Here is a 13512-nt window from a genome sequence, read left to right on the forward strand (position 1 = left end):
AGGGTTAGCTCAGAGAGATTCAGTGGGAATACTGTGTGTATAGGATCTAAGAGCGTAAAAGTGTTTCCGGTTGGCTGGGGGTGCAAGAAGTAACCACTTCCCTGCATGGCCCCCATGTAACTCGCAACCCATAAATGTTATATTAAAGCTCAGAAAGGAAGATATAAAACTCGGTTGGCTTAAAGCAGGGGTTCCCATCCTTGGGTCCCCTGATGATGTTGGCCTTTGGCCATTGTGGCTGGGGATGATGTGAGTTGTCCAGTAACATGGGTGGAGACCTTTTCGTTTAGAGCAGTTTAGGAGGCATGCTTGGATTGGGTATAATTATAAGGGTGGTCATCTCACAGTTGCCACTTTCCCTGGTTTTCATGCCTCAATCCCAGGACATGGTCTGAAGACACATGATACAGCAGCCTTGTTGAAGCCAAGTGGGTCAAGGCATGTGATATGTATGCCTGGGAACCTTGCGTATGGCTTCTTGAGTTCCGTCATGGAAGAAAGACAGGATATTAATGCAACAAATAAATAAAATAAAGGCGAGAATTGTGCCAGAAATAGATCTCTGAGCCAGACTACAGATTACCATGATTTTGTCACCACTGCCAACCTGTATCTCCTAGCAATGTTCAGATGAAATATATGAATGTTGTTGAGTGTTGATCATTTCAGTGACATCTCAAGAGACAGCAAATGAAGTGAAGCAGGGATGACGTAATGGGTCTGCTTTAATGTTATTGAGAGATGTGGTGATGAGTTGTGGTCAGTGGAGGCGACACTTTTGTGTTAGTGTAGTTTAGTGCAGGGACAAAGGAAGCTTGCCTGTTGCCAGAGGATGAAGTTCTTCTGGCGGCTCCCCCACCACTTTTGACTTTTAATTGCTCGCATGCCCCAAGCCACGCCCCCTCCATGTGGAAGCAGGGAAAGGAGCTCCCAATCAACAATTTAATGAACCACTGACTGGGGAAACTGCAGGGGCTGACTGGCCTTGTCTCTGGTATTGACCATGCCCCCTGCATCCGATGTCAGATGGATACAATACCCCACCCCTGGTATTGGCCACAGGGGCTCTGCATCAGACCTCAGGCACAGGGGGTGTGGCTACTTCCCAGAAGAGGGTGAGGGTTAGGGACCCTCTCCCATCCTCCCTGGCCAGCGTTTTCCCCAGCCTAGCCAGTGTTTCAATGTGGGGAGGGGAGTGGCACTTTTTGTGCTCCCGACCGGTGAGCGCTTCATTCCCCGTCTGGGTGCGAAAGGGGGCAAGGGGGTTCCCTGGGCAAATGGGTGCCTTGGTCCCTCAGGACCCTGGCAGTCGAGGGATGGTTGTTCCCCCCCCCTTGCTCCATTGTCTCCAGGGCCCTAGTTTGATGCTTGCTTTGATCATTGGAGTCTCTCTGTCAGAGTCTAACAACCAAATATTGCAAGAGTGGGAATAGTATTGTATCTACATAAAGGCTAAATGTGAGTCTTGCTCTACTGCAGCTAGGTTTAAAAATAGGTCCGTTCCCACAAGTCAAATGTATCATCCCTATCCCCTTGTACACATACAATTTGTGAAACCAAAATGACAACCACTCCCTGTACTTAAGGCGAGGCCAACAGATAACCTTTCCCTTCAAACTGTGATTGTTGTGTGCATTACTGTACTTCACAAAGGCAAAACCAAAGGCTTGGCCCATCCCACTGATGAGCAAGAGTTCCATCATTCCCATTCATTCACGTTTTGGAATACCAAAAGCACATGGTCATGCATTTCACCCTGAAATGCTTCCGGGAGCTATTCAGCTGCTAAATTCTGGCAAAGAGAAAGCAGGCTTAGCTGACTCCTAGGATGAGCTGCTGAATGACAAGTTTACTGTGAGCACGTTGGGGATGTTATAGACCAGTGGCCCTTTGTTATCAATTTACCTTGCGATGTCCATGATGAACTGCATAAATCCATTTCCATGGTAATACCTTTTGAGAGGTATTTAATTTGTCTTTTGCCTTAAAACTAACTGCAGTGAATCACTATCATGTGGTTTTCCTGTTTCAATGAAAACGCATTGCAGAGAGGAAGAAAAAGTTTAAAGTCAACTGGCAGGTATACTAATATGATAGACAATTTTATCTCCCCCAAATCCTTGAACGTTGTGTTTTTCCTTTTTCCTCTTCGGTAAAACAAAGTGAGAATATCCTGATCTAAATATCAGTACTTAGGGCCATATTACACATGACATGGAAGATCTGTGGCTGCATCTTCAAATATCTTTGTATTTTCCTAAAAAGGAGTTGTGGGAGTCCCCAGTTTAGATCTCAGCTGAAATGCTGTGGGAGGGGGAGCAAAAATGCAAAACCCTACCTCTACAAATCCCATCATCCCAGAGTTGTTGTCCAACAACATCTGAGGAGCTGAGGTTGAGAACTCCTGGCTTACTGAGTTATAAGCTTTTTCACTTATTTACCACCTCAACCATTTGTTTTAATTTAGCTCTAAATTGGCATGGTTTTGTTTATGTATCCTCACTATGGGTGGCCTTTCCAGATCTCTGAATAAGGCCATCTGATAACCTCAGTAATTGAATGAAAATTACATTCCATGGACTGGTGGTTCACCACCTTTGTTCTAAAGCAAATAGATTTGTTTTGTTACCCTCATCAAGCTTGGTGATGGTTGCTTGGTACCAGCAACTGATTATCCTTCAGTCAGTCTCTGCCATCATGTGTGCAAGCAGAGCTTGGGGTTTAAAGAACAGAGTCAGTGCTGTGCTTTCACTACTTTCTCTTCACCATGAGTGTGAAGTCCATATCCTGAGAGATGCTACAAAACTTGGGATTTAGAGCCAGGATTTGACCATGCAACGTGTCTCAAGTCAGATGATCCTCCAGCATTTTTGCCACTCCCTGCCCTTTCATGTAACGTTTCACGATCCCTGATCACCACCTATAATTTGCTTTCTCCCCACATAAGAGGGGTACATGATTAAGCTTGTAGTATTTTAACTATTACTTCTACCCAGCAGGAATAAGTTGCAACGATTACAGCTTGAGTTGTCGCCATTACTTCTACGTGAATTGGAGCAACCACAATTTTCTCTGCAATATTTTAAGCTGCCATTAATTGCTTACGTTGCTGCCATTTTTTTGTCATTTTGGAGGGGAAGCCTTGACATTTATGTGCTGTTTTCTTGCAAAAGCAAATATGACATCATACACAAAGAACTTTTGTTACCAAGACGCAATCTTCGTGCTTTAAATACAGTTTTAAATCCGGTGGCAGTCAGACTGGATTTTAATGTGGTTGGTGTCATGTTTTGGTTTTGGTTACAGCAGTGCTTGGAACACCATATTTTGTTGACTGAAGGAGCTAGCAGTGCAGATCGCGGATGTTTCCAGTGTTTGAGAGAAAATGGGCTTGACAGAATACGTGCAAATTGATTTCCAGGGGAAAACCTCTCATAGCTCCAGATCTCGGATTTCCCACATGTTCTTGACTTGACTGGTCGCCAATGCAAACTAGCATGATATTTTTGGATAGCCTTAAGTGATCTTTAATATTTTTTATCATCGTGAGGATAAAAGGAACTGATCTGGGTTGTTGTTTTTGAAAAAGTAGAAATCTTTCTGAGCACTCAGATATGTTTCCTGCTTCTAAGTATCTAAAAATCATTTTTAAAGCAATGAGACTAAGCTGTGACTCAGAATGTTCTGTGTTCAAATCTTTCCTCTGCCACGAACTTGTCAGGTGGCTTGAGGTAAGCCAGTCTCTTGCACCTTCAACTCCAGTCTGCAGTAAGGGGTAAATAATGCAGACCAGCTGCCGGGCTGGCCAAGTTAAGTGACCAGCTGTAGCCTCCAGATCTGGCTGGTCATCTGGTTCCAGTGCATGCAGACCAAGATCCAAAGAGGGCAGCTGATGTTGTTTAAGGCAGACCGGTGTTCAGGTTCCAGAATAGGCAAGCAAGGAGGGGAGGGGAGGTGAATGTGGCCACTCATTATGATCAGACTGAGGGCTGAAGCAAACATTGTATAATGCCCGTCAGACCCTTATTGATTGCCCAGCTCAGTTGGTCTGGCTGTGCTGATGAACAGCAGTACCGTCTCTTGTCATCATCTGGGTGGCGCTGTAGTGCAGCAAAGGAGACCAATAATTTTTTCTGCTTGAGAGCTTGGTCTGGTGGCAAAGGGAATGAAGTGCTGTAGCCTGGCGGATGGAGGCTCTGGTTTGAGACACATACACCCAGCATCTTATATCAAAGTGTTAGGGACTGGGACCCTGATGAAACAAGCCAGGCTCCATGGGAAGTGCAGGTGGTCAGATCTTAACTGGTGCCACTGAGGTGGATGGGAGGCAAAGATGGGAGGAAGGACAGATGAGGACCAGCTGGACTCAAAGGATGGGAGCAGCGGGGTCGAGCAGGGCAGAGCTAGAGAGCACAGGGGAATCTTGCAGGATCCGTTCGAACTCTTACAAGAAGACAATTCCCATGGTGAGATTGCTGGTGCTGTGGAGAGCAAAAAAGGGCAGTACTGAGGAGAAGAAAAGAGAGCTGATGCTCCTGGGGAGGACTCGAGATGAATAAAATAGACCCAGAGGAGGAGATCAAGGATGGTGGTTGACCCCCTTCCCTCCCTTGCTGAGGCAGGACACTCAGGGCCCAGACAATGACACAAATGGACAAGTTGTGAGGATTACACAGTATAGTACTTGACAATGCAAGGACTTTGAGCACAGAACATGCAAAGCAGTATTGATGTACAGTATTCATTACTGAGAAGTAGAATCCACCAGGAAGTTCTCTTGCATGAGCCCCGTTGGAATGGATGGGAGCTGCTCAAGGCTGCTCTTGCTTATTTAGGAGAACAGTGGATTAGGTCTGTATTGTTTGCATATTCACAAATAAGTAGTTCTTTCTGTGTTAATGTTATCAGACTCTTGCTATAAATTGGGCATTGCAAGATAACACATTAACTTGGGGGTTCTCAAAGTTGGGTCTCCAGATGTTGTTGGACTACAGCTCCCATCATCCCCAAGCCACTGTAGCTGAGAATGATGGGAGTTGTTCTCCAGCAACATCTGGGGACCCAAGTTTTGGAACCCCTACTTTAGCTACAATGTTTTTAAAAGAATATTCAGGAAAGAAAAACCTTTCACTTACCTTCCAAAATTAAAGCTGCTTGTTCCTGATTTTAATGTATAGTGAGGATTTAGAGTGAAAATGTCCTTACCTTATCAAAAGGGGGGAAACCCTGTCTGTTAATATAACTATTGTTAAATAATATTCAATTATACATGGACTATTTTTTTTACCAGCAAAATCTTACCTGGTTATTCACATATTTAAAGGAAGCATTTTATTGGAGTACTTGTTTAATTTTCTTCACTTCCTCCTCTGCTTTGATGCTGGTCATTTATGTAACACTGTGTCTGAAGACCCCTGTATCTGTAATTTGAGTCTTGGATTTGGGATAACCAAATTCCTGGCAAAAAGGCTGGTCTTTAATTTCTCTCTCTGCTATGGGATTCACTGAGCTGCGGATTGCGTATGGTGGACACCTATGCCTTGCAATTGGTAAATGGCACACTGTGTTAATTTTCAACTGGGTTTCTGCTTTCCTGGGAGCTTGTGCTTTCCTGATATTGACAGCTGGACAGACCAAGCATAAATTCAATACAGATCAGCACAGGCATTGATCTCCAAGCAGCATTTCTTGGTCTGGCTCAGTCCCGGCTAGCCTCTTGCCTGTATGTTGACTGCAGAGAGATAGTGACAATTTACCATGTTTAACTTGATCCTAAGAAATTCTAGTTCAGGGTGGATATATTCATTCATGATGAAAAGGTTGAGACCTTCTGAATGTTTGAGCGCTGAAGAAGCAGCATAGCAGTAAGGTTTCAGTGTGTGCCCTGTCATATGGACTATCATGGTCGGCGTTGTGGTTTCTCGGTTGCATACAACAAGCTTATTACTATGACAGAAGAAGCTCAATCTCATATGCTGCCTTCAGGATACATTGACTCTTATTCAGCTCATAGTCTCATTGCAATCCACTCCTGATCTGATCTGGCCTGGCTTGTTCGGACAACTGTCAGCAGAGTAGGAGAAGCGCCCAGCCTTCTGGGTCGGAGAGCTGGGCATGCTCCTGATTCTCAGTCATGTGCTTGCAAGCATTAAGGTAGGAGGCAGGGAGAATGTTCAGTGTGTGAGGAGGCAGTGGGTAGGATGTCTTTTCATCCTACCTTGGTGAAAAGCTGAGGACAGAATCTGCACTTGTCCTACCCGGCTGCCACCTCTCACACCGATCTTTCCAGGAGTGTAGCAAGGGGAGAAGAAGGGGCCTGTGTTCACCCCTCTCTCTGGCGGCCCCTTGGAGTGAGGGAGATAATGAAGAAACAAGAGAGGGGTGGTAGAGCTGGGGGGCGCTCAGGAGCTGGGGGCCCCAGGTTCTTTGAACCCCTTCTCTCAATTGTAGCTACGCCCCTGGATCATTCTCCCTGCCTCCTACCTTCATGTTTGCAAGCACATGACTGAAAATTGGGAGCCTGCCTAGCTGTCCTAGGCCACTTCTCCTATCCCACCGGCGGTCGTGTGAACAAGCCTACTCGGTGGCACCCAATTCATGTCTTCTTTCTCAGGATTATACTGTTTTCATGTAGAAGAGCAGGATAAACAATTATTGAAACAAATATCTCTTTCTTGTCCCAACTTCTCATTAAAGGGAAGTATTTTTATTACTTTGAAAACTATCAGAAATGAAAGGGTGTTTTTTGTTTGTTTGTTTTAAAGACGATGATATCCTGTATTGGTGCAAGCAAGTTTTATTTGAAGCATCTATTTACATGACATGTTCTTCTGGTCACATTTTTTCTGAAATGAGAAAACACCGAGCCAGTGAACAGAAATAGCATATTGCTTTCTGAGCCATAGGCAGTACATGAATTATAACATTTTAATATATAATATAATGCAATGTAATATAACAGGCTGCACATAGCATCTGTGCGCTGGTGCACTTGGCCTTCCCACCCCATAGACTTGGCGGGGTGTTGGAAGGCCCCCTCACTCGGCCTTTCCTCCCCCCCCCCCCCGGTTCACTTGGCCTTTCTCTTGCCGCTCGGCCTTTGCTCGCTCTTCCCTGCTCACCACTCAGTCATTGCTCCCTGCCCCCGCTCGGTCCCCTGTCCCACATCCCCCACTTGCTTTAAGCCACCCTATGGTGGCGGAGAGGATGGGCAAAGATGAGGTGCTGGTGGCGGAGATGGCAGCGAAAGCGCCTTCCATGGACCTGTCTGGTTGTACGTGAAAGCCTTGCCCCTATATTTTCATAGGTCGCGGCTGCAGCGGGGACAGGGCTTGCCATGTACGACCTTAATGTATTATATAGAGAGATATTAAAAGGTTGGAATATTTGCAAACAGACAGTAGATTCATACTCTGTCTCTTCTATCTCACCCAACTCATGCTTAGTTATGGTTCTCCAAGTTGTCTGACCATTGCTAACCATGGTTAAGGGCAATCCTAAATTTCAGTTCATACACCAGGTTTTAAAGCTGATTTTTTAGAAACCAGGGTTAAAAAGTGTCCTTATCCATGGTTAGCAGTCATCAGACATAAAGATAATTGAGCAGATTTGAGCTGAGCTTGGAAGAGGAAACTCAATCCCATGACTTGCTCTCAGTTGCTGTAGTTCATACTTAGGTAAAATTATGTCATTGGCCCTCAAAAAAGAAAAGAAAAGGAGAAAAACATCAAAAAGGAAGAAGGTTGATCATCAAATCAGCAGAGTCCCAATCCTTAAACTCTGCCCAGGCAAAATGGCAATTAGGAGACCAAGATTAATTTTGAATTGTTTTGAAAAGCCATTTATGCTAGTAGCCAGCATAACATCCTGTGGCAATGAATTCCAGAAGCAGCGGCCAGTAATTTTTTCCACACCTTAGAAATGTATTATGATTGAGGTAACATGGCGTGTCATGGTATTAAATCACCACTGAGTGTTTACATTCTTCTGTTTGCTTAAAACTCTTTCAGAACATGTACGGAGATATAAATCTTACCACAGTGACATATACAGCACAGACAGTGAAAGCCCATCATTCATTTCCTCTGAGGCAGATTTTAGACAAGGTAAGAACTGTTTGAAATTAAAATAACAAACAAGTTGTGCAGTTTGATTCCCTCGAATACTGACCTTTAGCTGGTGGGTTGCAACCTTACCAAAAGCAAATTGACCCAATGTTACTGACATCGTTTTCTCACTTCTAAAGTTTTTTTCTTTGCTGCTGCTTATTATGAAATACATAGATGCAAAAAATAACAGCAGCAATAACTGGTGCAGAGTGTCAGGGTGTGGAACATGGCCTACAGTTATGCTGGGTTCAAAATCGGCCCAAACTGACCATGTCAGCTACTCTAATAATTATTATAATTAGTACATAATAACTTTATTTGTTGGCTACCCCATAACAAATCATTCTTTGGGTGTTTCACACTTTTATAATATGCTGCTTTATTATGCTTCCTAGGAAAGTAAACCAGATATACATTTACAAAAATAACTTGAGTGACAACAGCAGTCAAGCAATAACACACTAATTAGTCTTATTCAGACATTATGATTATGAGTGTCCAGATGTCTGGTTGTTTTAGTCTGGTTTAGTTAGGTACAGTCTTTTGCACAAAACCATGTGCAAGTGTACAGATATCTGTACACTTGTAAATGGTTTTGTGTGAAAGACTGAACCTGTGTTGATTTTAAACGTGAGCCTGAGTACAGGCCCCTCAAATGCATGGTATAGATAGGAAGTGTGCTGTTGTATTTGTGTTCAACATAATGTGTGACTATACCTGTGCACAGTGTGTGTGTGTGTGTGTGTGTGTGTGTGTGTGTGTGTGTGTGTGTGTGTGTGTGTGTGTGTTTAACATATTTTTATGCCGCCCAAAACTTACATCTCTGGGTAGTTTACAAAATAAGGACAGAAAGTAAAACATTGAACAAGTATTGAACATATCGTGTGAATCGGGCTTATATGGCTGCTCAGAAAGCCCCTGTTGGCATCTGTTCGCAATTTCCCTGCTATCACCTTCTTTGAGTAGGACTAAACTCTTTTATAGGGTTTAGGCTCCTCCCTGAGGTAATACCCTTTTCCCAGAGCAGTTAAAACTGTGACTTGTCAGCCAACTGTTCCTTAAAACTAGGTCGCCCCGCTGGTAGATACTAGGAGGCATGGCTGCCACTGGGGCCTTGCCTATCTGGAGTTGAGATTCCTACTCCTACTCCTAGCAGCAGCAGCTAGGCTTCTTAGCTAGGCTCCAGGAGGAAATAAACAGGAGAAGAAAAGATTAAACATTGTTCAAGGTTGAGGTAAAAGGTGAGTTCCAAGTCTGCAAAGATCAAAGACCACTGTGCAAGAGAGGCTTAGGAAATAGTTCTCCTGGTTACCTAGTTGACCTGTTCCCTCTCTCTCTTCTGCCGTCTCCTAGTAATCACATGTTAGGCTACAGTATGTTAGAAAAGTGAGATTGAAGAAGAGTTTATGAATTAACCATTGCGAAGGGTAATGAGCAATATAGTTGGGGAAAAGTAGAGTCTGGGTAAATGAATTTGAAAACTGGGTCATCTGCCAAGTCTCTCTAACACAGGCACACAGCTCTTTGTCGCACAGTCTGTTAGTAAAAGGCTTTTACTGGTTTTTTAATCACTAAAAAAAAAAGCCTGCAGTATCTGTTTTGACTGGAGATGGTAGTGGGACAAAATAAATTCCTGGATATATAATGAACAAATGTGGCTCTTTCATGATGAAACCTTGCTCAAACTATATTGTCTGTTCCCATTTGTTGTTTTTAGCAAAGAGTTAGTGGCTTTCATCAGAAGGGAAATCGTAGGTATCTTAGAGTGTAGTAACCATGTGACAAATGTATACTAGTTTTATGCCAGGTGAGCTGTCATAAGTTTTCCAAAGCATTCATGGGAATCGAAGTTTGGTAGAGATGTTGAAAATTCTTGTTAAGATGCTTTGCTCTTTTGTACAGAGTGATTGCTCCCAAGTTTCCTTGGGGAAGGAGAAAACTCCCAAAGTAACAATAATAGGGAATTGGCTGGTATGGATGATACTCTTTCTGCCCAGCCCATCACACATGGCTAGTGCATACAGAGTTGAGTGCCTACATCCTTCCTCTCTCAATGTGCAGGACTGCTTCTCCCTAATCATGTGTAGGGATAGATTGTCCAAACTGGTCCTCTGCTGGTGCTAGATATACTCTGCATACCAAGAAGAAGGAAGCTTGTGTGCACTCATATTATGTTTTTACACTTGTATTTTAAATTATGTGCACTGCATATGGATACACATATCAGGAGGTATATACATATGATAAATAGATAAATAAATATCATTGTCGATAGGATTCTGATCTCTTTAAGGTGGTAGTCTGAATCCAGTGAAATATTTTGATGCGCAGTAATATTTCCTTTATGTGATCTTGAGTCACAATTTTATCTTGTTTCTTCATCCTATACCAGTGAGGAGAATTGAAGCACTGAGAGACGACTCCAGTGGTCCTTCCCTAGGAACAGATGATGATGCTTCATCCGGTCGAATCCAGGGACAAAGGTCAAGGTAAAACTTTAAAGTCCTACGGCTCAGTTATAGAGATCTAGCTTCTTTTCTTCCATGGTACCACCACCCCGCCGGTATAGTATGTGCAAATAGACAAAACTAAGATGGGTCTCACCACTTGCACATTATCACAAAAGTAGGCTCCAGATCATGATACTTAGGGTGCCCAAACAGCTAGTTATGGATGTGTACAATCATGTAAAGACAGTGTCAGGAAAGCTAAACCTCAGATAAGCTGAGGCTGACAAGGGGTGTTAAGAGCAACAAAAAGGGCTTTTACAGGCATCTTCAGAGGAAGGAAATGACTTCTCGGTAAGAATGGTGAAATATTACATGGGTGACAAAGATAAGGTGAAACTGACTCAATTCCTGTTCTGTCTCTGTCTATGTGCACTATGTGCAACCTCATTAAAACAGTGTGGATAGTGAGAGGTTATGGCTGCAGTTCAGGATTGATAAGGAGCTGGTCAGAAAATACTACCTACCTAAAATGAGTTCAAGTCATCAGGCCCAATGGTTTGAATCCTACAGTACTAATAGAACTTGTAGATGTACTCACAGAACCTCCGCCTATCTTCTTTGAGCATCCTAGAGAACAGACAAGGTGGTGCGAGATTGGCTATTGTTGGCTAATGTCCAAATCTTCAAAAGCGGGAGGGGAGGAGGACCCGGGAAACTAAAGACCCAAAGTAGCAGGTTCTCCCTCCCTGGAAGTCTTCTGTTGGGGATGTTCAAGTTCTGGATTTAGGAACATAGGAAGCTGCCATATACTGAGTCAGACCATCTTGCTCAGTATTGTTTACCCAGACTGGCAATGGATTCTCCAAGGTTGCTGGCAGGAATCTCTCTCAGCCCTATCTGGAGATGCCAGGGAGGAAACTTGGAACCTTCTGCTCTTCCCAGAGCGGCGGCTCCAACCCCTGAGGGGAATATCTTTCAGTGCTCACACTTCTAGTCTCCCCTTCATATTCAACCAGGGTGGACTCTGCTTAGCTAAGGGGACAAGTCATGCTTGCTACCACAAGACCAGCTCTCCTCTCCTTCCTTTCTCTGATTTCCTCGATCAGGTTTCCTGGGGTTGGACTCCAATGGCCCACAAGACCTCCTCCAATTCTATGATTAACTCATGGTACGGTGGTTAATGAATTTCTGATGGTTGCAAGCTAACTAGGTGGTGCTCTCATTGTGTGATGGGGGCCTGGTTGTTCGATATTTCAAGTAGCGGTTGTGTGGAGTCCTGTTTCTGATTGAGACCACGAATGAGAGAGACTTTAACCTTTCCCCCTCATGGACCCAATTGGGCCGCCGGCAGCTGCAATTTGACCTGGGGACGAGGCTCTCATTGGTACCAGTGGGAGGTTTTCTCCTAGGGCAGGGGTTTAGCCATAAAGGCTAAAGGCCATTATGGCTGGAGGTGATGGGAGTTGTAGTCCAGCAGCATCTGGGGACCCAAGTTTGAGAACCCCGGCCTAGGGTAAATAGCAGCTGCAGTGGGAGAGTGATCTAGATTAGAGCCTGGTGCAACTACTACTTATATTTGAAAATCAAGCACAGGCCCAATCACTCAATAAGTGTATTGTCTAGTTTGGCCCTAACACATGTTACTACCATAGTTGAATATTCAGTGGGTGAATATTTGAGCTTCAGAACATAAGCGGAGCCCTGCTGGATCAGGCCTATCTAGTGCAGCATCCTGTTTCACACAGTGGCCCACCAGATGCCTCTGGGAAGCCCATGGGCAAGAGGTGAGGGCATGCCATATCTCTTGCTGTCGCTCCCCTGCAACTGGTATTTAGAGGCATCTTGCTTCTGAGGCTGGAGGTGGCCTATAGCCATCAGACAAGTAGCCTTTGAAAGCCACCTGGGCTGGTGGCTGTCACTATATCTTGTGGCAGAGAATTCCATAGGTTAATTGTGCATGGTGTGGAAAAATTACTTTCCTTTTTTATACCAAACAGTCTGATGATTTGTAAACATTATGTAAGTGTGGCTTCAGGCGCTAGAATGTGGTAAGTGGACAGGAATCACAAGCAGTAGAACTCTTACATCTCTGCCTACACACACTCTCAGTGAGGGGGCAGCTTATGCATCTCTCTGCAAGATGGGAGAAAATAGAAAATCCTATTTGGCCAAACAGAGAATAATAGGAAACAGAAAGTGTGAGTTTGCTGAGTTTCTTGTTGTCTCCCCTGACCCCTAATGCCTTTAGCTAGTTCTGGTTTAAGCCAATCCTAGTAGGCTCTTGTGTATTTCTTTAAAACTTCTAGGATGGGAGATTCCGCAGATTCACTGATGAAAGTGTTATGTTGCCCAACCATTTCAACAGCTATGAAATGTTTCCTGATATCCCACCTAAATCTGCTTTGCTCAAACTTGAATAGTTCAGGGTTTCATTAGTTTGAAGTAAGATCTGGGACAGATGTATTTATGACTCATTTCCCAAGAATGAGACCATAGACTGGTCTGAAATTCTATCACAACAGAAGAAAGAAAGGTTTGTCAAGAAATGTGAAGGTGTGGGTGTGGATCAACTTCCACAAAAGCCAGAGGGATGCTCTTGAGTACTTTGACTTAAGTAAGCAAACTCTGCTTGTCGGGATGCTGGTGCAAGTAGTGAGACTAACGAAACTAAAACATCATATAGAGCAACAAATAATCTTGGTACTGCAGAATGTCTCCAAGCCATGGGCGCATGTACTTGCCATTGCCTGTGAACCTCAGATGACTGTTACTTCTGATTAAAGTTAAAAACAAACTAAGGTTGGTTGTGATGTCTGGACCCTTCAAATCTTGGGTTTGGATCTCAGTTTACTTCAGGCAGTTTGGTTAGAATAAGTCAAGATCGGTAGGTTTGGACATCAAGACCAATCTTAGTTTGTGTTTAACCTCAGTCAGAAGTAGAATTCTTCTGAGGC

General features: G+C 43.9%; 1 protein-coding gene across 6 annotated transcripts in view; it reads left to right on the plus strand.

Moving 5' to 3' along the window:
• Positions 1 to 13512, plus strand: part of PTPN13 (protein tyrosine phosphatase non-receptor type 13) — a 204958-nt gene that overhangs the window by 97086 nt on the left and 94360 nt on the right. For all 6 annotated transcript variants that reach the window (XM_053256446.1, XM_053256447.1, XM_053256443.1 and 3 more), the window contains 2 exons: positions 8010 to 8105; positions 10501 to 10597. In XM_053256446.1, coding sequence (XP_053112421.1) covers positions 8010 to 8105; positions 10501 to 10597 — 193 coding nt within the window. The remainder of the gene's footprint in view (positions 1 to 8009; positions 8106 to 10500; positions 10598 to 13512) is intronic.

This window comes from Hemicordylus capensis, chromosome 5 (assembly GCF_027244095.1).
Source record: "Hemicordylus capensis ecotype Gifberg chromosome 5, rHemCap1.1.pri, whole genome shotgun sequence".
NCBI lineage: Eukaryota > Metazoa > Chordata > Lepidosauria > Squamata > Cordylidae > Hemicordylus > Hemicordylus capensis.